Source organism: Stigmatopora nigra, chromosome 1 (genome assembly GCF_051989575.1).
Source record: "Stigmatopora nigra isolate UIUO_SnigA chromosome 1, RoL_Snig_1.1, whole genome shotgun sequence".
In the NCBI taxonomy this organism is placed as follows: Eukaryota; Metazoa; Chordata; class Actinopteri; order Syngnathiformes; family Syngnathidae; genus Stigmatopora; species Stigmatopora nigra.
In genome coordinates, this window is record NC_135508.1 from 8,210,092 (window position 1) to 8,236,546 (window position 26,455).

Here is a 26,455-nt window from a genome sequence, read left to right on the forward strand (position 1 = left end):
CTAGCACCCTGAATTTGAAGCACTATTACAGTACTAGTATACATTCAGTGCCTTCAGATGTCGAATAAATAGTGCAGACGTCGAAATGTCCACGGCGTTTGAGGTGTCTACGCGCACGCACATTCAGCAGCTGGCGCAGCCCTCGTGCACGGCTTCTCGTTGTACGCATGCGCACTGAGGCCACTCGCCGACGGACCGAGCAAGCTTATCATCGAGAGAAAAGCGAGCGGTGGGAAGAGATACCGGTTCGTGTAATGTTCCGTGCATTGGGTAACGGTAATGCGAGCATGAGGAGGCGGGAGATGTAGTGCCGTGCGCCGTCACCGTACACAACATCACCATCGGCGACGAGGAGGAAGAGGAGGAGGTGGATCGTCGAGTCTTGAACGTGAAGGATGCACCATCACTGACCCACGGATCGTTACCGGGAGGAGGGGAACATATCCGTCCCTTGCGGCGGACTAATATTAGCTTAGTTCGGGGAGGGGAGCCCTCTGATGTGAAGCCGCCGGTATGGACGGGTAGGCTGGGGAGGAGGCGAACGTTTGCGCACAACGGAGGAGAGAGCCCGAGGACGAGAAGGAGGAGAGAGCAGGAGGAGGGCGGAGGAGGAGAAGGAGGAGGAGGATGAATCCGGTGGATGGAGTGGGAGAAACGGGCCCGGACGGCCTGGCGACGACGGCAGGTAGGGCGTGTGAGAGGAGGGTGCGCGAGAACTGCTTTATCGCCATGATGCCTTCACACACGCCCATTGACTTGGGTGAAGAGGGCGCGTGCGTGTAGAGTACGCTCCGTACCGTACAGTAGGCATATAGGCATTCATTGGTCACATGCTTATTTTCGGAGTATATTGTACTCCCATGCCAGTGGGGATGCTACTGTCTGATTGGCTGGAGCACATTTTAATTAGCGCCCTGTAGCAACTGCTACTCAATTCGGGGTGATTTAATGAGGGTCTCCTTGATTGATTTTCGTGCAAGAGGTTCTAACGATCACATTTGAAATGGGCCTTGCATCTATGGAATGTTTGGCAGTATCATTTTATCAATACTGCTGCAGCATGCTGGATGGGCAAATACTTGGCTTAATAATATCTTGCCTATCTATTGTAGATGGTTAGAATCCTAGCTTGGATTTTACATGTTCTCACTCTGTGGAGGTTTCTCAGTCTTTGTCCCAGTTCCTAACTTGCGCAAATAGGTTTATTGAGTCCTTTAAATCTTGCCCGCGATGAGCTTGGGAAGGGAATGATTGGTTGTTAGGTCAAAGAGGAACCATCACTGTCATCTACAATGTTGGTTTTACTCACACTCAGGAGACCCTAGTATGGATATGTGGGATATAAAATGGATAGTGGAATGTTCAAACATATGCGGGCTACAGAATCCAAATCAGAAAAAGACATTTCATTATGGTTCTTTTGTAATCAGGCTAATGAGTCCTGACAGTTAAAGCAACTTTCTCTGAAGGCCTCCACAATGCAGTTATTTTAGGCCCAGCACTGACTCAGTTTGTGTCTTTGCATACATGCCTTACTGATGGAATGTTTTCTGCTCAAACTGACAGTTTATTGATAATTGACTGTTTTGATGGTCGTTCCTCAACGTTGCAAAGCTCATTCAAGATGAGTCATTCACCTCAACTCTTACACCCACAAGCAATCTGACTGTTCTCATTTCAGTCCTGAATGGACAAGAGCAAAGCCACATGTGGTGCACAAATGTTAATAAGAAAGCTAACAATGTGTCTTGGATTTCTAGGGTCCAATAAAGCAGAGTCCGTCCGGGCAGGCGACGTCTTGACAGTGCTCAGAGAGAAAGTGGCCTTTGTGTCAGGTAAAACGCACTTCCAAAAGTTAAATAAATGACGATTCCTTGGTTTGGTCTGGTCTTGATCTAGTTACATTTTCAGGTGGACGAGACAAACGAGGAGGACCAATTCTGACATTCCCAGCTCGGACCAATCATGAGCGAATAAAACAAGAAGATCTGAGCCGGCTGGTTACGTACCTGTCAACTATTCCTAGGTTTGTTTGTTTTTTACTTCTGATCTTTCTAAATGATAGTTTGCCTTAGTTGACCTCGTCTTTCTCGTTCTCTCTGTTTCAGTGAGGATGTGCGTGCGCGAGGTTTCACGGTGGTGGTGGACATGCGTGGTAGTAAGTGGGACAGCGTGAAACCAGTCTTACGCACTTTGCAAGAGTCCTTTTCCTCCAACATCCATATCGCGCTTCTCATCAAACCTGATACATTTTGGCAAAAACACAAGACCAACCTGGGCAGTGCAAAGCTCAGCTTTGAGGTACTGATTAGACTTCTTTTTAAATTAGTCCTAAAGTCCTATGAATGCTTCCTAAAATAATTTTTACTGAGAAGTGATAACTATAATGCTGTGTACAGTGTCACTATATATCTACTAAAGCAATTCACTCTACAATTTTCTCTTTAGACCAGTCTGGTGTCTGTAGAAGGCTTGTCCCGATTAGTTGACCCCTCACAGTTGACGGCTGACCTCGGTGGTTCGTTGGAGTATGATCATGTGGAGTGGACAGAGCTACGTCTGGGTCTGGAGGAGTTCTCGGGAGCTGCAACACAATTGCTGACCCAATTGGATCAGCTTGAGGTCGGGCTGACCAGTATACCAGAACCGCAGGATGTGGATGATGCCCGCAAGTGAGGAGCCCACTTTATCATTAGCTTCCTAAAAAAACCCTAACTGTGTGTGACAAAAGAAAAATGACATCCATGTCAGAAGCTACTTCAATGTATTGACTGTTGATGGTCACTGTGTCCTACCTCTAGAATCCTAGAGGAACATAATCGTCTACGGAACACCATCGCCACAGCCCCAGTTGACGGCCTTGACCGTGAGGGGAAGAGTTTGCTTCAGCGCATGCGCTTAGGCCCCTCCCACGGAGACACAGCGAATGACAGTGGTGGCGGGAGCCATGGCAGCTGGCTGTCTGGCGGCGCTGACTTCCAAAGCGTGGCGCCGAAGGTGTCCTCCTTACTAGACCGTCTGCAGGCAGCTCGTAGTCATCTGCTGCAAAGCTGGGGCGACAGGAAACTTCATCTAGACCAGGCTCTTCAGTTACACCTCTTTGAGCAGGATGCCGCCAAGGTGAGCAGGAGCACGAGGTGGTGAGTCGTCCACGCATCGTACTCCTGCGCATCATTTCAATCTTGGCCCTCATTAGATGTCGGAGTGGATCGCCCATAGTAAGGAGTTGTTCGTGCAGACTCTTGTGGAGGTTGGTCAGAACCATCAGCACGCCGTTGACTTGCAAACACAACATCAACACTTCACCTCAAATGTGATGGTGAGTTTGGAATGTTATTCAGCCTTGTGGTCGGTCAACTGTTCCAATCTTTGCTCATGTCGGTGTATGTATTTGTGTATGTGAAGAATGGTAGTGTGAATGTGGACAGTGTTGTGACTGTGGCAGCCAGGCTTGCAGAGGCTGGTCACTTTGGGGCAGAGAGGATTGCCACAGTGTCCTCAAAGCTGCAAGAAGATTGGAAGTTACTGACTACTGCACTGGAAGAGCGAAGCAACACATTATCCATGGCAACTGGTTTCCACCAAGGGGCAGAGCAGGTGATTAATCAGAGATTAATAAGAAATCAAAGATAGGTGCAGTAAAACATCGGCAATTGCGTATCAAGTAAAAAAAACTGAGGAGATCAGTCCCCCTAAAATAATGACTTCCTTAATAAATGTCCATTGATGCTATTCACAGTTTACTATGAAATGGGTGTGCTTGCACATGTCCCAAAGACTAACTTTCACATTGAAACAATGCTAAACTTAGCTTCTCATTTGACATACAGACATTTAATATATCAGTCAACTTGGATCACTAGTACATGTATTTTCTTTACATCAATTCCTACCCTCCTCTTAGAAATGCCCTCTTGTGGCATCTGAGAGCATTATTGAAAGAGAATAAAGACATCAAAAGGCCCAGAATAGCATTCATAGAAAAAAAACATCTCAGAATAGGTGATTTCTGGAATAGCATACCGATAACAAGGGAGTGCAGTAATCATTCATAGCTTCCCATTCTTTCTTCTCTTGTCGTTTGTGTACAGTTCCTTCAGAAAGCCGAGACGTGGCTTCAAACCTACGCTGACGCATCGCTGCCATTAGTGACAACTGAGATTGAAGAAGCTGTAAAAAAACACCAGGCACTGAATGAGGAGATCTCTGCTAACTACACCCAGGTAACTGTCTGTGTCAATGTCTCGGTACAAACATATTTTTGGTTCTCTATCAGCTCACTCCTTTGTTTAGGTCAGCGAAAGTGGCAAAGCTTTGCTCGATGTCCTAAACCGGAGTGCGGTAACAGACGCAAATGACACATCATCTAAAAAACCTGACTTCACTGCTACCACACATGGCATCATGGGGGTTCTACACCAGGTTATGCAGGTACTATTCCTCAACTCTTGTTTTACATTGACTGAATGAGTAGACTTGTGTAGATCAACTGAGATCTGTTGCAGTGTCACCATGACCTGGAGAGTGCATGGCAACACCGCAAACTTCGCCTCCACCAGCGCCTTCAGCTGTGTGTGTTTCAACAGGATGTCAGACAGGTGCAGATAGCATATTTTCTCAAATATTGAGAAAATGTTCTGGCTTCCAACACGTTTTGACTCATAATTTTGTCTCTATCCATCTGTTGGTCCCGTCCTCCATTTGCATCAGGTGTTGGACTGGGTAGAACAGCACGGTGAGGTTTTCCTCAACAAGCACAGCGGTGTCGGGAAGTCTCTACACCGAGCTCGAGCTCTTCAGAAACGACATAATGACTTCCAGCAAGTGGCTCAGGTGAGCATAAGTCTCGCTAGTGTCATATTTATTATTAAAAAAAAGTGAATGTAGCTTTGTTCACCTTGTACATGTGTGATTAATTCATGTGTTAGAACACTTACACCAACGCAGAGAAGCTTCTGGAAGCAGCTGATCAACTGGCTCAGTCTGGGGAGTGTGAAGAGGAGGAGATATACCAGGCGTCCCGCGACTTGGAGCTTCGCATGCAGGTCACCTACTCGGATATGACAATTTACATAGCTTAAATATTCCTACCTGATTCTGTTCTTGAATAAATTGTAATGATTAAAATTAAAAACACGAGAGAGTGAGACAGGTGATGTGCATTGTGTTGGTTATTGCAGGCATTCATTCAGAAAGTGGAACAAAGGAAGATGCTGCTAGACTTGGCTGTGTCCTTCTACACACACACCAAAGAGGTATTCGTCTTGGGCATGGGGGGGTCAAACCAATTCCACAAAAGCCAAGAAGGTCCTGGATTTCATTCTGACAAATAATTTGCAGACACTTTAACCAATGAATTTCTGCTGGAACAAGCAACATCTTGTTGCAATCAACTGATTACATTTGTAGGAGATCAGATTGGGGAGGAAAAAAAGTATCTTCTTCATTGTTTGGAGGGAAAACTTTCACCTATTTGGCCCTACAGAGAATTGGTTTAGCACCATTTGGGATTTGAAGGATTTGACTGACCAAACCTGAACATGACTTAAAAAAACAATCCCAACTGCCCACAGCTATCGTCATGGATGGAAGGGCTACAGAAGCAGCTCTCGGCTGACCTCTGCATCGGATCTGAATCAGTGGAAGCTTTGCAGACCCTCATGAACCAGCAACAACAGCAGCAGGGCAACACACAGGTAAGGACTTATGTTTACCATCACATCTCAACACTAACTTGCTCAAAAAAGTCTGGCATCCATCCCACCTCTGACTTTGACTTCTAACTCTCACTTCAACTCGGCTTCTAACAATGCCCAACAGGAGGCTGCAATGAGTGTCATCAGAGAAGGGGAAGACTTGATACTCCAACTCAGGTAGAGTAGAGAGCCTGGATAAGTTCATCTCCTGCTCCTGCAGTTTTCCACAGTTATTGGAAAATATAACCCATAGCCCCCTCTATTTAGCCCATCATATTGCACAGTAAGCTGGCTCAGAGTAGATTGTTTATTAAATACCGGTGCTAAATTCTTTGCTTTTCAGCTTAGTGCATGAAGGTGACTGCTGGAGATGAATTACAAAGTTAATGGAGTGTGCATTTGTTTTAGGCCCCAGGGCAGCTCGGTGGCTCACGTGGAGTCGGTGCTTCAACAACTAGAGGAATTTCATGTTCAGTTGGAAGAAGTATTCCATCAGAGGAAGATCCGATTGGATGTTTACCTTCAAATGCGTATTCTGCAACAGTGCATCCTAGAGGTAAAATTTTGTGACATTGCAAAAATGAATTACCGTATTGGCCCGAATATAAGACGACCTCGATTATATTGCAGATACTTTTTGAGCGCCAATTTAATCTTTTGTCAGAAAATAACAACTGAAAAAAATATATAACAATATATTCAAGAGTCTTGAAACAAATCTGAATATGGAAAAATAATGCAAACTGATGTAAACTTAAGAGTTGCTGAGATCTTTTCAGAACATTTTTCCTCACAACAACCGTCTTATTCGCTGTGATCAGTGTCACTGTCCTTATTCCCATCCTCTGGCTCCTCCCGTCATGTTCACTGCCATCTAGGACATTTGATATGCATTTTTTTTAAAACCTGTGGATAATGCTTTTTAAGGAAACTGCATCATCCTATGTGTGGAGTATCCACTCACAGAGCATACGAACCGGAGGTACTGGAATCTTTCCAGACGGTTTGAGCACGTGAGGAATGAGTATGATGTCTAGCCTCCGAAATAAGATGACACCCACTTTTTAGTCTTATTGCAATACAAAAAAACATCGTCTTATAATCAGGCCTATACGGTAAATGTCTAAAAAATAAACCTACCGGCTGTTCTTCAAAAGTGTTTACATGTTGTTCCCTAGGTAACTGGGGAGATGGATGCTTGGAGGCAAGAGCTACAGAAACAATCCCAGGACTTCTCTGCTGACAAGCGTCTATCTGAACCAAACCACGACAAGCAAGCACTTGGGCCTTCACGACTAGCTGAAGCTAGCCCAGAGGCACTTTCATTAGCACAGCAGAGAATTCACAGGTAAACACTGTGGTGTTATGATAAAAAGTAAAACGAGGTTACTAAAGAGTGATATTTCAGACTGTCATTGAATAATCTGCAGGCACATGGAAAGGCGTCTGGCTGTGAACAACATGACCTATGAGGTCGTCCAGCAAGGTCATGATCTTCAGCAGTATATCACCGAGGTCCAGGCAACAGGTGAGTTACTTGATGTCCAGGTCATTTCATCCTCAGGTAATTGAAGGATGCAACTGGGTTGTTTGTGAGGATCCTCTAACTTTCCACTTCACCACCCAAATTTAAATTTTACTGTCCGAACACCTGTCAAGTCACAACTCAAATTGTTGTTCTTGTGGACACTAAATTGGAATTCCTACTTCCCTGTTGTTCATGAACTGAGCGTCTTGAAACTTTGTAGTTATGAAGAATGGGCTTGTATCTATATATCCTTGGCGCCATATTTTAGATTTTTCTTTATGTATTCAGTTAGATTAATTAATTTGGGAATTTTAGTTAGGGGTTAGCCAATAGAGAGCAGTAATCTGTGAGTTGGGAATTTGACAGTAGAGGGCAGTGTGGAATTATTGTTGCCTGTAGTTTTGAGTTGCTTTTAAATGTCGAGATAATCAGTGGAAGCCAAGCTTCATTTTTTTTCATCGCTTGTTCTTGTAACACTGCAGCTTTACCCACCCAGCAAAAAATTCAGTAAGAAGCTGGGTTAACGTTCATTTTAGTATAGCTATATATGTACAATTGACATTTAAATAAGCTAAAATGCTTGGAAGTGGCGCGGCACGTTGAAAAAGTGGGTAGCACATCTGCTTCACACTTGTGGGATATTGATGGTTCAATCCCCAGTGGGTTCTGTCCTTCCTGTGTGGAATTTGCCTGTTCCCCCTGTGCCTGTGTGGGTTTTCTCTGGGTACTTTGGTTTCTTCCAAGAATCTAAAAAGCCTCCATGCTTCGTTTGCTGCTCCTACTGTGCGGACATGAATAAACAGAAGATAATAGATCTTCTCTGTGTGCGGTCTATAGTTTGCAGCATGATAATTCTTTGAGACACTTTCTGATTTGCATCGTTTTATCAAAAGGAATTAGAAGCATTTGGTATCTTGTATTTAGTTCTTTTTTTCTTATAATGTGTTTATTTATCACTTCACTTGAGCAATGTAACCGGATGTGAGAGGTTAGATACTGAGATGGGAGTTGTAAATCACTATCAGGATTTTCACTTTAGCACTTGAATACACCCGAAACAGCCATTTGATACATTTATCGGTACAACTATGGAATTTAATAGAAGTATATGGAACACAATGTGATAGAGTTGAATATGATACTGTCTCATACAGTGACTGACGTAAGTCTGGCTGCTTTTGTAACATACAGATGATTTAAGGGTTGGGGGCAGAGGAGGATAATGGGGGAGGGAAAAGGGGGATGGTGTAGTCATGGAAACTGCACTCAGCTGGTCCCCATGGAAACCAGCGCATTGACTTTGTCATGGAGACACAGACACACATATACACACGTATTATAGTAGGTACATGATTGTAGATGGCAGATTTGTAATAAAATGTTTGTATTTCATCCAGTTGTGTAATCTTTTTTCTGAATATGTGTGTATGGGTGTCAGGAATTGAGCTTTCAGAGGTGGATGGCGAGCTCTCTTCTCAGGTGGAGGAGCTGCAACGCCTGATGCTGGACAAACAGAAAGAACTGCAGCAAATTGCAGATCACACTCATACACACTTGGAACAGAACCTGCAACTTAGACACCTACAGAATCAGGTTAAACAGGTAAATACACACAATGGGCTACAGATTACAATGCCTGCAAACTGGTAATTGGCCCCCAACAATCTTTTTAATCTGATCCATATGTGTCGGTCAGGTACTTGGTTGGATCACGGAGGGTGAAGTCATGCTGTCATCCTGCATGCTGAACTCCAGCTGTTTGTCAGAAGCCGAACAGCTGCAGAGAGAACACGAGCGCCTCCAACAGGCAATAGAGGTTAGTATATACGCGATACGACCACACAATTGGAGGAAATCATCTACTTTGAGTAATGTCTAATTGCTCATTTGTTCAGGCGCTGCTACATGCAGACTCCCTGCAGAGGACACACCAGGTAGCGCTGGCTCTACAGCAGAGAGCAGAGCTACTAGTCAGGTTTGACCTTGAACATATTATATGTTAAGTTATGGAGGTTTTGGTTTCATTGTGGGAATTCCCAATACAGGGATTAATTTACCACAATTTCCAAAAGAGAGGGATCAAATTCCATCCATAAAATGACGTTACAATGGCCAAAGTCAATCAAATCTTTGAGTGTGAATGGAAAAATTGAGTGTAAAAAAGTTGGTACACGTGGGAAAAGCACTACATGAGCTCACCAAAAATTGGAACCAATTTCCATCACAGATTTAGGCCCCAAATTGGCCTCCATATTCAGTTTTTTGTCCGCTGTGTCAATTTTACCTGTAACATTGAGCACTGTTTAGGTCAGGCCACTACGATCCAGATGCAGTGAGGTCCTGCGCACAAACAGTGGCACTGCATTGGCAGACTCTCATGCTGCGGATTGAGGACCGACTCAAACTGGTCAATGCATCTGCCGCTTTCTACAGAACATCACAACAGGTAAGCAGAATATTGTTCTTCCATCAGTGATGGCAAGTAACAAAATACAAATACTTGTTGGAGATGCAAGTGATCTTTCTCAGGATACTCAAGATACGATACATATAAAAAAGTGCATCCGTTAACAGTACATATGAAACATAAACAGAAAAAAAGGACTAAAGTATTAACATACTCATCACTCATCATTAAAGTAAAAAGTATAAAGTACAAAGTAAAGTCAAAAGGAATGTATTAAGAAATATTAAAATGTAATTTAAAAAATGATAGAGGGGCTGTAAAACACGAAAAACAAATAATCTTGGGCAATTTAAAAAAAAAATACATTATTTGGACGACGTCGGCGGGCCGGATTAAAAAGCCTAACAGGCCGTATGTGGCCCGCCGGCCGTAGTTTGCCAATGTCTGGTCTAGAATCATAGTCAGTTTCTAAATATTGTTTTGTGTGTATGATAAAACACTACATTTTGATCGATATTGTGTCTCCACCATACTAAATGAACAGATAAATGATTTTATTAATTGTGCGTGAAATTGTCAGTGAAGCATTTAGCTTGCATGTGTGAGCACAATAAAATTCGTTGTCTCTGAGAACGTTTGAGTGCATTTCATTGGAAGCGTAGTCGAAGGGGGCGGGGGGCATTGGAGTGTTTCAATGTTGCGGTTGAGGGGTAATCCTAAATTATGTCCTTGTCTTTCTCCCCCACATTGAACAGCGTGTGCTCTTTTAATGCAGGTATGCGGAGTGCTGGAGAGTCTAGAACAGGAGTACCGAAGGGAGGAAGACTGGTGCGGGGGTGGGGAAAGGCAGCCCGAGCATCTCTTGCCCCTCATTAACAAACACATGGAGCAGAAGGAGGCCTTTCTCAAGGTGTTGTGTAAACGACTTGTTCTTCAACTGGGGTTACCCGAACTTTGGGGTCGAGACGTACTAATGAAACATCCATCACAATCTTGTCTATGTGGTCACAGGCATGCACACTTGCAAGACGGAACGCTGAGGTTTTCCTCAAGTACATCCACCGCAACAGTGTTACCATGGCGAACATCTCTGGTCACAATGTCAACGTTCAAGGGGTCACCGAGGTCACTGGGCATTCGCGGGTACCAGAGCAACAAGTCAAAGGTGATGATATAAAACACATGACTTGAGGAGTCAAATATGTTGGGCAGACCCAAGGGATGAGGAAGTGATCATGATTGAATATTGGCGTGTTTTTGTGTATGTGTTTATGTGTGAAGGTATTCTGAGTGAGCTGCTACAGAGAGAAAATAGAGTTCTTCACTTTTGGACGTTAAAGAAACGCAGACTGGACCAGTGTCAGCAGTATGTCATGTTCCAAAACCATGCACAGCAGGTATTGTGGAAAAATAAAGAACATTATTTAAAAAAAAGAAGCAAAAAAGCAATTGTTGCCCTGTAATATATTATTCATAACTAGCACAGATTGTTCAGGGGAAACTTAAGCTTTTTAACATTTGACAAAGATAGCCTTAATTACATGATTTCACCCTCAAATTTGATGATTTTCCAATAGTGACCCCAGAAAACGACATTAGATTCAAAAGTTTGTGTTAAGGGATCACTAATGTGGTGCTTGAAACAGTAGCCCGATCCAGCTGAGTGTCCCCCAAAATGTTACACCATTTTTTTTCAGGGGCATCAATTGGTAGTCTTTCAGAAGGCATGCATTAACATTAATACTTGATCTTGAACTTGTATTTTCCATGCAGGCTCTGGATTGGTTAGCTCAATCAGGAGACCATTACCTTGCCACGCACACATCACCAGGGACTACCGGGGCAGAAACGCAGGATTTGCTCAATCAACACCGACAATTTTGTGTTTCGGCAAAGGTAAGAGTGTCCAAGACACTAGCAAACTATTTTTGATTTTCTAGCACTTTCCTTAGCCATTTGAAGTGTTCAACTTCATACAGGATTTTTTTCAAACCTCTTTTGCTATAGAATAAGCATACAGTTGAGTTGCCTTGAACATGTTTTTGTACAAATTATGCAATCTTTGCTTCACCTGTCTGTCAGCATACCCAGGAAAAAGTTCACTTGCTCGTCCAATTGGCCGAGAGCATGCTAACGAAAGGTCACACCCACCGCATAGAGCTACGCCGATGTGTTTCCGCCGTGGATAAAAGGTATCGAGACTTCACTGTCAGGATGGGTCAGTACCGCCACTTGCTGGAAACGGCGTTGGGAGGTTGCCCTCAGGTACGCTTTTTTAATTGAAAAGAGTGCCAAACTTGTTTGATCAAAAATAAAAGTGCAATGGAAAAGAACCTAAACACAATTTTCCCTATTAGGACACCAAGGATTTGGAATTGGAGTTGATTCCCAACAGTCTTTCAGACTCAGATCCTGAGGTCAACCTGTCAGACCCCAGCCACCAGGTCAGCGATGAAAAGAGACGTTCAGCCCGCAAAAAAGAGTAAGTATTGAACGTGATTCTCAAATTATACTACCGTATTTTCACGACTATAAGGCGCACCGCATTATAAGGCGCACCCTCAATGAATGTCATTTGTTCCATATATAAGGCGCACTGTATTATAAGGCTCACTGTATTATAAGGCGCACTGTATTATAAGGCGCACTGTATTATAAGGCTCACTGTATTATAAGGCGCACTGTATTATAAGGCGCACTGTATTATAAGGCACACTGTATTATAAGGCGTACTGTCTATTTTGGAGAAAATTTAAGACTTTTAAGTGCAGTGGGGGAGGAGCTATATGATGGAAGATGCTGTAAACTAAGATGGCATCTGCATATTTATCAGTATTGTTTCAGTTCAGGCGTTTTTGTTTTTTTTAATATCCGACAGTGGTGGTTTTTCGTTTTTGGTTTTCTGTTTTTTCCATATATAAGGCGCTCTGGATTATAAGGCGCACTGTCTATTTTGGAGAAAATTTAGGACTTTTAAGTGCGCCTTATAGTCGTGAAAATACGGTAAGTTTACCATCATTTATGGGTTTCTTTTCCTAAATAATAATGCAATTAAGTTGTATTCATTGTGAATTAATCTGCGTCCAGAATTCAAATTTGCATTTGAATCTTTGAGATGTCACGCAATGTAAAAAAAAAAAAAGTCAAAGAACTTTTTCCCTCATGTGCTGAAGGCCCACTTAAAGGATTTTGTGCCGTAGGTACATAATGGCAGAGCTGCTTCAGACGGAGAGGGTCTACGTCCGAGACCTTCAAGAATGCATTGAGGTATCACAAAGTTTAATGTCACAACAATACCTGTTTTATCCAGTGATGACCAAAGTGCACAGTGTTCTACCAGCATAAATTGAATTCAAGATCATTTCACAAGTACCCCCCGTCGAGTCCAAAGTTGATGTTAGCAACTGAAAGAAAAAACTGCATTAGTCATTATATTGTTTATTTTGATGCATATTACTTGGCACAAACGACATTATACCATTTATAAAACTATTCTCTGACCTTCATTGGTCGACTAACTCATTCTAAAAAAGTCAGATATCTAATAATAAATTATATTAATATTTAATCGGAACTAAATACTTAAGTATAGTACAAGAAACATCTTTTTGTGTACAGTAATAATGAAATATTTGCACTTTCCATCACTGGATTTATGTCATATGATAATGAATACACACCCTTTATTTATCCTGTGACATGAAATTCTGCAGACATACATGTGGGAGATGACGAGTGGCTCTGAAGATGTCCCATCTGGTCTTAGCAACCGAGACGAAGTAGTATTCGGGAATATCCAGGATATCTACGAGTTCCATAACAGGTAAAAAATCTATATAAAAGTTTAATGGATTGCAATGACAGCACCATATCTGTTCCTAGCATTTTCCTGAAGGAGCTGGAGAACTACGAACAACTTCCAGAAGATGTGGGACATTGTTTTGTCACCTGGGTAACCAAATTTACTTGTCCAAAAAAAAAAAAAAAAAAAGGAAAACAACAAATTGCGTCATCAGTCCCACCCTTCAATGTGTTTGTGTTACTTCTCTCAGGCTGATAAGTTCCACATGTACGTGACCTATTGCAGGAATAAGCCAGACTCTAGTTTATTGATCCAACAGCATGGTGCTGGCTTTTTTGAGGTAATATATTTAAAACTAATAATTGTAATACATACAAATATCCATATCGTGATCCAACTGCTTGACAATCCAATTTTATTGCGTTTACAGGAAGTCCAGCGAAGACATGGACTCACTAACTCCATCTCATCAGCTCTCATCAAACCTGTTCAAAGGATCACAAAGTACCAACTGCTGCTAAAAGTGAGCTGGTGACCCAAAGTGGGCGTGGTCCCAACCACTGGCTTCATTTTGTGCATGTGCATGTCTGTAGGAGTTGTTGGCGTGCTGCGAAGAAGGAAAAGGCGAGATCAAGGAAGGCCTGGACGTAATGCTGAGTGTTCCCAAGAGAGCTAACGATGCCATGCATGTTAGCATGCTAGAAGGTGACAGTGTTTCTATTCAAGACTTCTTTTCTTCTTAGGTTCTTGCTTTTGGCAGAAAAGGCTTAACTAATGCAGTCTTTTCCAAGATTTTTTGAGCTGCAGCACAGTTTTTGCATGGAATTAATAGCAAGGGACACCACCATCTGAGAATTTTTTAATCTAAAACGATGTTGCCTATATTAAGAATAGTCATTCTCATCAATGTTGGATCTGCAGGAATCATATAAATGTCCAAAATTATTCCAAAATTGAATTTTTCATGCTGACCTAACGTCACCAAAAGTTAATGTCTGCAGAGCTTGAACAACTAATTTTTTTAATCGCAAAATTTTATGACTTTTCACCAAATATGACTTCAATTTACACCAAAAAAATGTTTTGCTCACACAGACTTTACGTTGCCAAAAGTTGATGCCCTAGAAACCAAACTTCTGGTTCATGTTAGAGAAAAATAAGCAACAAAATGACTGTTTCACAATTTCAATCTTGTAATAGTATAATGTATAATTAAAAGGTTCATTTTGATTTGAACCATGTCATAGTTCAATTTTGATATCATTATATTTATATTCATTTTCTCTCTAATGCTACATTGAATGACTCCTTAAAATTTCATGCCATCAAAATTATGTTTGGCTTACATCGCCAGTTTAAAATTTGACCTTGTTGAGTGGAAATTGGTGATGGTAACGATACACCACTAATTATTATTACTTTTTTTATGAAAATAGGTATTTAAAACTTACAAAAGTAATGACTGATTACGTGTTTTTCTTAGTAAATGGCTGAGTCTTTTACTCGAGTCTATAAATAAAAAAAAAAGAAATAATGCTATGTCATTTCCAGGTCTTGAAGAGGGTCTAGAGGTGCAAGGTGAGCTCTTGCTGCAGGACTCCTTTCTCGTTTGGGAACCAAAGTCTCTCATCAGGAAAGGACGTGATCGACACCTCTTCCTCTTTGAGCTGTCACTTATCTTTAGCAAGGAAATGAAAGATTCATCAGGGCGGACCAAGTACATTTACAAGAGTCGCTTAAGGGTACCACTCACTTTCCATTACGCAGGCATACGGCGGAGACACGAACAGATTAGTCTTCGGCTAATGACTCCATTTTGTCCCTCCCTGTCAGACTTCCGAACTGGGTGTGACAGAACACATTGAAGGAGATCCTTGTAAATTTGCGCTTTGGGTTGGCAGGACGCCAACTTCGGATAACAAGACAGTTCTGAAGGTAAAGGAATCAGTACGTTGGTTGAGTTTCCCACTTGTGGTCCCACTTTGATTTTCAACCTGCCACCAGGCATCATCCTTGGAGCTGAAGCAGGAATGGGTCCGTAGCATTCGACAGGTGATCCAGGAGAGGCGGGGCCATCTCCGGGGTGCATTGAGGGAGCCCATCCCACTTCCCAAAACTCCCAATCTCACTCTTGGAAGGCAACGTAGCATCTCACGCAGGTCAGAATTCACGTGTTAGACTAATTGCATTGCCTTTGCGGCCACTCAACACAACACTTTGTCCTTTATCCTTTTGACAGAGAGACTAGCGAGGATGCCGACAGCTTGGGCGACGCCAGCAGTCAGCCCGACACGGTCTCCATCGCTTCCCGAACATCCCAGAACACCGCAGACAGCGACAAGGTATCCCTCGCTCATAAGAGCTGTGTATGATAGGCGTGTGTTGAATGACCTCACCACAACTGCAGCTGGGTGTGTGCGTCTGCTTGAGTGAGAGGGGGTTTCCTCCCTTGATGCTTTAACTCGGGGAAAACTTTGTCTCGTGGCTCTTCTGCTAAGGTAGGGTTCATTTCTCTTTGACTATATACAAGCGATTTCTTTGAAATACAATGGCTGTTAGTTGTGTTTAGAGCAATTCAGTCGGTAAAAGGCCCTCTGCATTTTTTTTTTTTACCACTGACACTATAAAAGAGCCCAGATGGAGTCTCTTTTTGGCATGATGCTAAGCAGATTTGGAACTTGGAATGAGAGATGATTTCACAAAGAAGGTTTTCTCCACAAACTGGTTAGGAGTGTATTCAGTGGCATACATACATATATAGATTGATATAGATATTGTGATGATATGGCTGCATCAAAGTGCTACTTTGTAAGCAGTGAGTCTGTGTACATCACGGAGAGAAAAACAAATTAAGACTTGATGTGTATGTAAGTTAAGAAATAAATAATTAAATTGAAATTAACAGCTACCATGTGGCCTGGACTCTAGAGCAGGGGTCTCCAAACTACGGTTTGCGGCTCAAGTGGAACCCACTGATGAAAAATCATTAAAAATGGCTCCTATAAGAACCTTAATATTAGAATAGTATATACTATATGGAAATCCATGACAACTGGAAAGCCTGGCATTAAGCGATCATGTTTCACTGGCATTGGCGGGGACAGATGTGATGGACATTTATTCCCATTAAAGACACCCTATGAGCTAATACTCAAAATTACATATAAAATTATTTTTTTGCCTAATTCTGATCCTCTGTTAAACAAATGAAAGTAGAAGGATTAAAAGTTGGGCCTTCCATCGGAGAAAAGCGCCATTCTTTCTGTTGTAGTCAGCACCAGATGGACATTACACATCATCTAATTGCATTGTTTCTGTGTGTGTCCAGCTGTCAGGAGGCTGCGAGTTAGTGGTGGTCTTGCTAGATTTCTCTTCCGCTTTACCTGGGGAGCTGAGTGTCCGCTGCGGTCAGACGGTGGAACTGGTGGAACGCTCAGCCGAGCGACCCGGCTGGTGTTTGGCCAGAACAACCGATCAAACTCCACAACAGGTAAGAAGAGTGAACGACACGACAACATCCAAGGGACTGTGAGTCCAATCAGTGCTAATTGCCATCGTTTTTCCCACCAGGAGGGCTTGTTGCCGATGAGCGCCCTCTGCCTGTCACACTCTCACAGCGCCGCCGACATGGAAACGCTGGTCCCGGCTTCCCCTGCCTCTTCGGGCAACACCCCCTCCTGTATCACCACCACCTCTTTCAGTGCCTCCAGTTCATCCTCAGTCACGAGCTCTGGGAAGGGTGAGTGAGTGTCTTTTCACCCCCACACCCATTTCCCTCCAATTGCTCGTACTTTCACTTCCCGTTGAGACATTCTCGTCAAGACGGCGTGTATTTTGGTCCTTTCCTGTCTGTCCGTGTCCTGAATATATTTTAGGGTAGCTCACCATGTAAGATTCATCAGGGTTTGTTAGGATCTGATAGCTTTACGTGAACGTTACATGTATGGAGGAAAAAGCCTCAAATTGTGACAAATAGAATAAATTCTGGTTGCCATTGACGGCAATAGATCCATTTTGACCAGCAGAGTTTGTGGTCATTGGAAAAAAAGGAAATTCATTTGAAAAGTTAAAAAAAAGTCAAAATAACTGATCAACCTTAAGTAAGTTTTATTGTATAAAATTGGCCACATGATTTTCTTTGTTAATTTGTCAAAATACATTTGATAATATGTTGGATCGCTTTATTTTAAATGTTTTCAATATGTAAAGAAATGTAGAGGGACTTTGCTCTGTCACTGATAATACTAAGCAGAGATTTCAGTTTAAATGTTAACTATTTAGCGAATAAGGAATTGCAGCAGTATGTGTTTTTAATGTTTTATAGAATATTTTTTAAACACACTGACACGTTTCTACTTCCCTTTTCTTTATATAGTCCTCATTGCAAAGGTGTCAACCCTTTTTTTACCTGGGATTGGCTGGCGATTTATTTCAATGTTTAGCCCGCCTCTAACCTGAAGTCAGGTGGGTTCGGCTCCAGTACCACTGCGCTGAATGAAATTCATCGATTACATCCATTTCAAATTTTGACATGATCATCAATCAGCCATCCAAAGTACTTTATTGGTCTTTTCCGCCCTAAACAACCAACCGGAAATCTTTAATGAGGAAAAAAACTCATCGATAGAATCCAGCCTCTTTATCTTAGCCCCGCCCCCGACTGATTCCTGCTTTGGACTTGGGTCCTGCTGTTCATAACAACTGTGTATAGTTTCTCTGGAACTCTTCGCTGTCCCAAATGGATGCACATTGAAGCATGTGGAGCCGCACTAGTGCATGCTGGGATTGTTCTATGGTTTGGGGGTGGATTACATGCCAGGACGAACGAGGTGGGTCTGATGTTGGAGCTTTTTTTTTTGGTGGGGGGTGGTTAAACATTGATTGTGAAAGGTAGAGTGTGGATCTGAAGCAGGAATGTTTGAGACATGTTTAACTGGACACACAGGTTTCTTGTGTGTGTGTGTGTGAGAAGCAATGTCACGCGCACACCTGATGTATGGGTAATGTAGGTCACTTTTTATTCTCCTTTTTTTTAGACAATCAGATATTTACTTGCCATTTTGAAATTTTTGTGGGAGCAATATTGCAAGATTTAGCACATCTGTTTCCGAATGACCTCTGAGACCTTGAAATATAAGTTTTATTGCACTAAGGATTGAATATTTTCCCTTTGCAGTGTATATTTAATACTCATTTTTCTCTGCAGTGTAAACATAATTGCTTATGCATTGAGTTTGTAATGAGGTGACAGCAAATTTGTTATATTCAAAAAGCCATGTGACATTTCTTCATTGTGTAACCTGTATTTAGAAAAGGGATTATGATCCTTTTTTTGTGAAGTGGCTTTCTTCCTGGAAGACTAATGAAAGATAATTTGTCCTAATTTGTGCTTTTCTGACCAATTAGGTGGAATTAATTAGGTTAATTTACATGATGGTCTCACACAAAACGCAAGTTGTTGAGAGATATTGGCTTTGTCTGATGATAAATAGTCTTCCCACTTCTTTGCACTCCAAGTGTATACATCTGTGTGTCTTTGTGCCGGCAGATTCTGGACCATTAACACCGGAGACGGCTGCTCTGCATGTTCAACCCACGCCAAGTAAGATGTATTACAAATTACTACTGTATTCGTTCTTGAGAGGTGTGGGGAATGAGTCACCCGAGTTTATTTGAGTCATTTCTATCTTGCCAATTTAAAGACTGTGGATTGTACTATTGGGTAAAATCTATGACTAAGACTTTCTGTTGCTTGACAAATCTCAAGGTTTTTCTTTTTAAGACACTTGGCTCCAGGGTGGATAAAAACATGAATTGTTTCTAAAGCTATGGATTTTATAGGATAATATACAGTAGGAACAAGTCCGAAAAAAATGATCAAAAATATTTTATATTCTCAACTGCTTGTTTGGTCGGAAAAATGCCCATTGAAAGCAAAGGAAAAAGTGTCGCATCATCTCTGAACCAGGATGAGACTTTTAGATATTTATTTTTGGATCAAAATATGGATCCAAAGTAAAGGCGTAAATATTCAGAGTGCACATGGTTCTAATTCAGAAATGCACTAGTTTCAGAATTTTTGTTCTAAAGTCCAACAATAAAATACATTGAACTTGTTGTGGGACAACATGATCTTATCTACTAAGAGTTAGGCTTTCAATTCTTTTTATTGTTAATATCATGACAACTTTCAAGCTTGACAGCTCGAGTTTTTATATATTTGTTCCATCAGTGTAAAACGCCCAAAGATATTCAATTACAAGTTCAGCTCACAAATACTATAGAGATGGGTTTTGGAGCCATTAAAAATATGAGGATGATGACTCAACTTGATTTATGACTTGCTTCATCCAAATCATGACTAGACTTGATTTTGGCCAAAATAACTTGGGACTTAAAATGAGGGAAGAACTGAGACTTATCGCATTTTGGATTACATACACCGTTACAGCCAAGTTTATATTTACATAAAATGGCATAGTTATGTTTGGTCCTGTAAATGGTGGACGTAACGGTTACTGTTGCCAAACCACCATGAACGAGACTTCAAATCAAACAGTGAAGGGGAGAGCATTTTTTTTAATAAGGTATATTTCAAGGTAATTATGTAAATGTATGGCTTCCAGCAAATGTGACTGACTTCCACCCGCAGCCTATACTTATGTTGCTCTAACTCTGCCTTCAATTTCAGGTGGGACATCCACTGTTGTCTCCAGTGTGGGTGGAGCTCCGGGGGTCGCTGCCAGTTCACCAGCACCGAAACGTAGTGGCTCGGGGACAGGAAACACATTGAAGGTAAATGAGCAATTGGGCTCAGTTTTGGTGATACCAGTCACACTCTAGTAACTCAGTAGATAAGTCGTTCTCAGTCTACTTGATTCATTGTAAAAGCACAGTTCATCTGCGGGCCGCTTTAACCCATTTTAGATATAATATTTAGATTTTTTTAATGAATGGATTAAAATAACTGGGTTAAAAGCCCTGAATATTCACTTTTTTACATATCTAAAACAATGTTTATTTTAGCTTTTTTATATATGTTTAGATTTTACAACATGATTTTTGAACTAAAAACACAGATAAAATGGATTTAAAAATCAAAATTTTTGATTAAAAACGGGAAAAATCTGGACATTTAATATGCATCTATACTCTTCATTTTAATTTGATCCTAGATCAGATAGTCGGTACTCATGATTTACTTTCCTAGGCCACACAAAATGATAGAGCAGGCCAAATTTGGCCCCTGGGCCGACCCTTTGACACGTGAACTAGAGTATCATTTCACAATGATCTTAAAATGACAATTTGCAGATGGCTAACAAATGATTTGAGAGAAAAAAACAACCTGGATGAATACCTTGGTTGTTCAACTAGCTTTATCCTATAATCATAATGCCAAACCTGAAGGTAACACGTATGTCTTCACAGCGCTGGTTGACCAGTCCAGTTAGACGGCTGAGTCAAGGAAAAGCTGATGGACAGAAGAAAGCTCCGATCCGCAATCGGAGGCGGGACAATCGGACAGAAGTGACCATTCCTCTCACGGGAAATTCAACAATGGTAGGAACAAACACATATAAGCAAGTTGCAGTATATAATACAAAAATCTGTTTATTATATGTACTTGGCTTATTTATTAAACAATTCATAAATATAATTCAAGGTTTGTTTTTTTTCGTTTCAATACGGTCTAAGTCAGTTTTAGAATGTTTTTATTTGTTCTATCAGTATCAGACTAGTATTCATTTTCTGGGTCCACGCCCTACAACAGAGACTTACAGTAAACGTACACTTCCCGGTCTAATATTACATAATACATAGTGGTGGAAATTTCCAGACTGGTTTACCGCCAAGGTTGCTCACTAAAGTTGTTTCTCAATTTCAGTTTTGATTACGTGTAAAATGAATCACTCTTTTAAGAACAGGATTGTGTTTAACATGCATGATTTGTAATGCTCTATGAATTTGGATAGTACCTAGTAAAAAATACTCATTAAAATGACCGTAAGTGAGTTATTTTTATTGTTATGGAGTGAGTAATGTTTCATCCTTTCTGCATCAAGAAGGATAAAAGAAAGATTATGCTGTCTTGTACAAATACCCTAAATGGTTTTGCTATAGTTTCTGGTTTCCGGTTTTTAGTGCCATTGACCAATCAGGGGCATCCGAGCCTTGTGACACTCTTTGTTCTTTTGCTGTGAATTTAAATTAGTTTGCCATCAGATAGATGAGCAATCTAGTTTTATTGGGGGAATCACAGTCTAAATAGGTTGGGCTTCTCTTGCTATGAGTGAGGAATGGAACTATTTTAAATCAAATATGTGGCCTGGATGGTTAAAAAACAACAACTTTTTTTTGTCAGTTTTTCCAATTCCAATGCGGAAAAAAGAATTATATGACTGGGTTTTCTATTGGCAGAAAGCGAAAAAGGAAGATGCAGGCCAAAGTGGAGGAGAAGAAGAGCCAGAAGAAGAAAGTCACACCCCTTTACCACCGCCCATGCAAATCATTAAAGATCCCAACAACACTAGGGTAACATTAAATAACCACTTTATAATTTTTTTAACCACTTTGCTATGTTTTTCTATTTTCTAACTCTTGTTGTCTTGCAGGCACTGGACTCGGACCAAAGTTCCAATGAGTCGGACAGTGAGCATCAAAACAAAGCTATGAGAGGACGCATGTGAGTCCATTGTGCTTTTGAACAAGGATGAATTCAGTACTCCAAAATTAAACTGAATGCCTCTCTGTTTAGGTTTGTGGTAAACGAGATGATTCAATCAGAAAAGGACTACGTGAAGGACTTGGGAGTCATTGTTGAGGTCAGCCGCTAAATTTGCACAGTGACATTTTACAATGAATAGAAGGCATGGCAATAATGTACTTGTGTGTGTGTGTGTGTGTGTGACAGGGCTTTATGTCAAGGTTGGATGTCAGAGGGATCCCAGAAGACATGAGAGGAAAGGACAAGATTGTTTTTGGCAATATCCAACAGATTTATGACTGGCATCGCGAGTGAGTGTACAATAAGTCACTGATTCCAAAATTGGAGGCAAACTTATACAGAAAAATGGACCATCTCATTTTGATATTTTTTTTGTCATTATTTAACTTTGAATTGAAATGACGATCTACTCTGGGAGTAAACTAGCACAGCAAAATACGCCATCACAATAGCTAAAAAAATGTGGTTAACATTGCTAAATATATGATTTGCCTTCTAGTTTTGGAATGAAAGCACAATGCACATATTTGAACTCTTGTATTGTCTTCTAGCTTCTTCTTGGTGGAATTGGAGCGTTGTGTTCAAAATCACGACCTTCTGGCCGACCTGTTCATCAGACACGTGAGTTGCATTTACGTGGTGAAGGAAACATTTGCATGAGTTTTGAAAATTGACTTTTTACACGCATGTGTTTCTGCGATGCAGGAACGTCGACTCCACATGTACGTGGTCTACTGTCAAAATAAACCGCGGTCAGAGTACATCGTCATTGAGTACGAGACCTTCTTTGAGGTAAAACTTTTGGCTTGTGCACTTCCTTCAAGTCAGAGATTCCCCATCTTGGTCAAATTAAATTTGTACACCTGTAGATTAATAACATACACATGTACCTTGAGATACGAGCTCAATGTGTTCCAGGACTGACTTCGTATGTCGATTTACTCCTATCTCAATTCAACGTTTCCCATAGAAATTAACTAAAAACAAAATTAATTTGTTCCAAACCTCTGAAAAAACACCAAAAACAGGATATTGGCTGTATGCTCGTATATCAAAAATTGTCTCGTATCTCAAGGCAAATATTTGCTTGAAATTTTACCTGTATCTGAAATTGCTCATATGTCAGGGCACTCGTATTTCAAAGTATTAGTGTACATATTTATTCATCGTGTGTGCAGGAGATCCAGCATGAGATCAGCTGCAGGATGTCTATCAGTGATTACCTCATCAAGCCCATCCAGAGGATCACAAAGTATCAGCTCCTGTTGAAGGTTAGTCACATGACATTTGTATGCATTTATAGATATTTTCCTTATTTTAAGATCATATGTGTGTTTTTCAGGATTTCTTGAAGTACACATCCAAAGCTGGTTTGGACTGCGAAGAGATCGAGGTTGGTTTTTGAGGGGTTGTGTAGTGTCCACTGTAGAAGACATTTTCGTCACCAACGATTTTGTCGATTTTTATGTAGAAAGCCCTGGAGCTGATGTCGCTGGTTCCGAAACGCTGCAATGATATGATGAACCTTGGCCGCTTGCAGGGTTACGAGGTAGGCTGTTACAAGGAAAACTGCTCAATCACCTCCAAAAGACCTCCAGAATGTGAATAAGCAAGAGTCGAGGTGCCGTGAACAAAAATCAAGAAAATTGAGTTTACACTAGCTATCAAATGCTGACTGCAACACTGTTGAGGACCAATATCTTCCTTCATTCACCACTAAATCAATCTGCACTCACTATAGACAATTAAAATGAAGACGAGAACTTTGCTAGCATGTCTCCTTAGTCAAAAATGATTTTTTTTTAAATCAGATTGGGATGCGATGTAACAATGTCGATTATCCATCCATTTGGTTCACAAGAGTTGTGCATCTGTCTCTAGGGGAAGCTAATCTCACAGGGTAAGCTGCTGCAGCAGGAGACCTTCTGCGTGTGGGAGCAGGATGGCGGAGTTCTATCCCGAAGCAAAGAACGTCTGGTTTTCCTGTTTGAGCAGATCATCATCTTCAGCGAACTCCTGCGCAAAGGCTCCAACAATCCAGGATATCAGTTCAAGAATAGCATCAAGGTTAGACAAGTTAGCCTTAAAGTTTGGAAGTTTGTTTGTAAGTCCAGTGAATTTATTTTTTTCCCATCCTACTTGTGTCTTCAAGGTGAGTTACTTGGCCATGCAGGAAAACGTGGAAGGAGACCCCTGCAAGTTCATGTTGTGGTCTCGCGGTTCGGCGGAGCGCTTCACGCTGCAGGCGTCGTCCACTAGTATCAAAACCACTTGGGTGGAAAACATTGCCGCCCTGCTGGATGCTCAGAACAACTTCCTGTCCGGTAAGTGAAGCGCCCGACCGTGCGCATCTTTTCAGGAGTTTGATTGAAATGCACTTCTGCTCAATAGCGCTCCAGTCTCCTATAGAGTACCAGAAAAAGGAAAGTGGGATCGTGGTAACACGCCCACTGTCGTCAGGGCGATCACCTTCAGCCCCGCCCACACCTAATGGCCACGCCCCTCAGTCATTGCCAGACAGCGATCAGGACGCCCAGGTGGGAATCAACACATGTATCAGTTCTACAAGAATTAAAAGAGCCAGTGAATCCAATGGCAGAAGTTTGATTTTTTTTGATTGGCGGAGACACTAATATGCTGCAAAATTGAGCGCTATTATTTTATTTAAAGCTTTCACCACATTCTGCACAAGGCCTTGTGGCTCTCCTCCCATTTCAATAAAAAAAAAGGATGTTGGTATATGTATTTGTATGTAAAATGATACTTGACCTAAGGATTGAGTTGAGTAATATTACATTGAAAGTTCTTCCTAAATACTGGAAATGTAATGGTTGGTAGTTTAGTTGTAGTGTTTGAAAATTTAAATCAGTCAGTTGTTTGTCAATCAATCAAATCAAAAGCCTTTAGTATTGTCATCATACACAGCTGTGTATAATGAAATTGGTGGTTTCCAAAGTATGTTTTCCCCATTAAATTTTTTTTTTTAAAAATATAAAAAATTATAATTACAAATAAACATAATTAGTAGTATAAAGGTATAAAAAGTCAGATCCCGGCTAGGTGAATTCTAAAATATTGCACAGATTTCTAAAATATTGTTCTTAAGTCTATTTGTCCGTGCTTTGCAAGACCTGTAGCGTCTGCCAGAGGGCAGCAGCTGGAAAAGGTTGTTACCAGGATGGTATTGGTCCCTGACAAGGAAAACTTGAACCATTTTAATGAACTTTTTACTGCATTTATGAAGCACTTTTTATTTGTCATCACCCTTGACTCTGAGCTCATGACTTTATCTTCTGTTAGGAGTTGGTGCTGGTACTTCAGGATTTTGTGGCCGTACGCGAAGACGAGATCTGCGTTTTCCGCGGCGAGAAGGTTCAAATTCTGGCCTCCAACCAACAGGGTCAGAGTCTGGTGTACCGCCCAGCTAATAGCGACTCGCCGGCGGCCGAAGGCTGGGTAGCACGCAACGCGCTCGACAGACAATGACGCAGACAATGGGCGTTCTCAGACTCCCCGTAGCAGGTAATGTTAGGCCCGCCCACCGTCCCGTGGTTTCAGTGTAAAAACACAGCGCCAGACATCATCCATTCAGGACCGCCATGGAAAACGACGTCACAAACTTTGGGATCCCGGAGCCTGCCGTTGCCTAGCAACTAGAGACGGTTTTAAAAAAAAGAAGGATGTCTCTGAGTGACTCTGTCGTGAGGATGCACATATATTGTATTGCATACATGCCACCGATTGGATGAAGGTAATGAAGATGCTCAATATGAAGATAATAGAAACTGTTTTTCACCTTAATAGAGAATTTGTTTGTCCTATGCGTGTGCTCGAGAGAAAGCGTGTCTGTGTCAGAGTGTGTCTTAGAGGCACTTTCCCGTCCGTGTAGGTTTTGATCTGCTGACTTTAGCATTGGCGTGATCACCAAATTCTGTTGGCGGTTAAAATATTTGTCTTCATTTTCTTTGTTTGGGCAAATCAGAATAGACCTTTTTCACCATGGTGCACTTCTGGGTGGTCAATAGGAAGCAAACTTGTCAAAGTGCTATCGAAAAATTGGTTTTAAAAGGATTTAAATGGATCTTTTTTTTTTGCAATGCTATACCATAGGCTATTTATGCTATTTTTCTGTTTTGGTTGTGTTCTGTTATTCTGTCAACATTTATTAGCGAACGCAGGATAAGTAGAAGTCATCATGACATCACAACTGGAATTGCTGGAAAAAAAGTGGTATACATTCTTCTGGAAAAACACATTTGAATGCCAAATTTGTTGGAAAATAACATGAGCGGAA

The 26,455-nt window shown here is 41.4% G+C and overlaps 1 protein-coding gene and 1 long non-coding RNA gene across 2 annotated transcripts; one reads left to right on the forward strand and one right to left on the reverse strand.

Annotated features, from left to right (window-relative positions):
* The first annotated feature begins 182 nt into the window (after positions 1 to 182).
* kalrnb (kalirin RhoGEF kinase b) lies at positions 183 to 26,242 on the forward strand. The gene is made up of 57 exons (XM_077724459.1): positions 183 to 685; positions 1,761 to 1,835; positions 1,912 to 2,026; positions 2,109 to 2,301; positions 2,449 to 2,672; positions 2,802 to 3,120; positions 3,197 to 3,319; positions 3,406 to 3,597; positions 4,092 to 4,223; positions 4,294 to 4,431; positions 4,506 to 4,598; positions 4,711 to 4,833; positions 4,929 to 5,045; positions 5,181 to 5,255; positions 5,574 to 5,696; positions 5,821 to 5,873; positions 6,105 to 6,252; positions 6,875 to 7,044; positions 7,127 to 7,224; positions 8,663 to 8,826; positions 8,921 to 9,040; positions 9,120 to 9,199; positions 9,532 to 9,670; positions 10,407 to 10,541; positions 10,643 to 10,796; positions 10,913 to 11,028; positions 11,405 to 11,527; positions 11,714 to 11,896; positions 11,989 to 12,113; positions 12,832 to 12,898; positions 13,345 to 13,454; positions 13,514 to 13,583; positions 13,684 to 13,773; positions 13,864 to 13,956; positions 14,027 to 14,138; positions 14,985 to 15,175; positions 15,267 to 15,368; positions 15,438 to 15,592; positions 15,673 to 15,775; positions 16,762 to 16,923; positions 17,004 to 17,172; positions 18,982 to 19,035; positions 20,125 to 20,228; positions 20,865 to 20,996; positions 21,855 to 21,968; positions 22,049 to 22,119; positions 22,192 to 22,258; positions 22,348 to 22,451; positions 22,713 to 22,782; positions 22,867 to 22,953; positions 23,340 to 23,432; positions 23,504 to 23,554; positions 23,633 to 23,710; positions 24,043 to 24,228; positions 24,314 to 24,485; positions 24,553 to 24,698; positions 25,462 to 26,242. Exons 1-57 carry the CDS (start codon positions 628 to 630, stop codon positions 25,645 to 25,647), a joined length of 7,047 nt encoding a protein of 2,348 aa, XP_077580585.1. The 5' UTR covers positions 183 to 627; the 3' UTR covers positions 25,648 to 26,242.
* Positions 14,924 to 17,074, reverse strand: LOC144201856 (uncharacterized). The gene is made up of 3 exons (XR_013327410.1): positions 16,817 to 17,074; positions 15,187 to 15,275; positions 14,924 to 15,111 (listed from the first exon to the last, which is right to left on the reverse strand). It is a non-coding gene; the product is annotated as an uncharacterized LOC144201856 (long non-coding RNA).
* Positions 26,243 to 26,455: the final 213 nt, after the last annotated feature.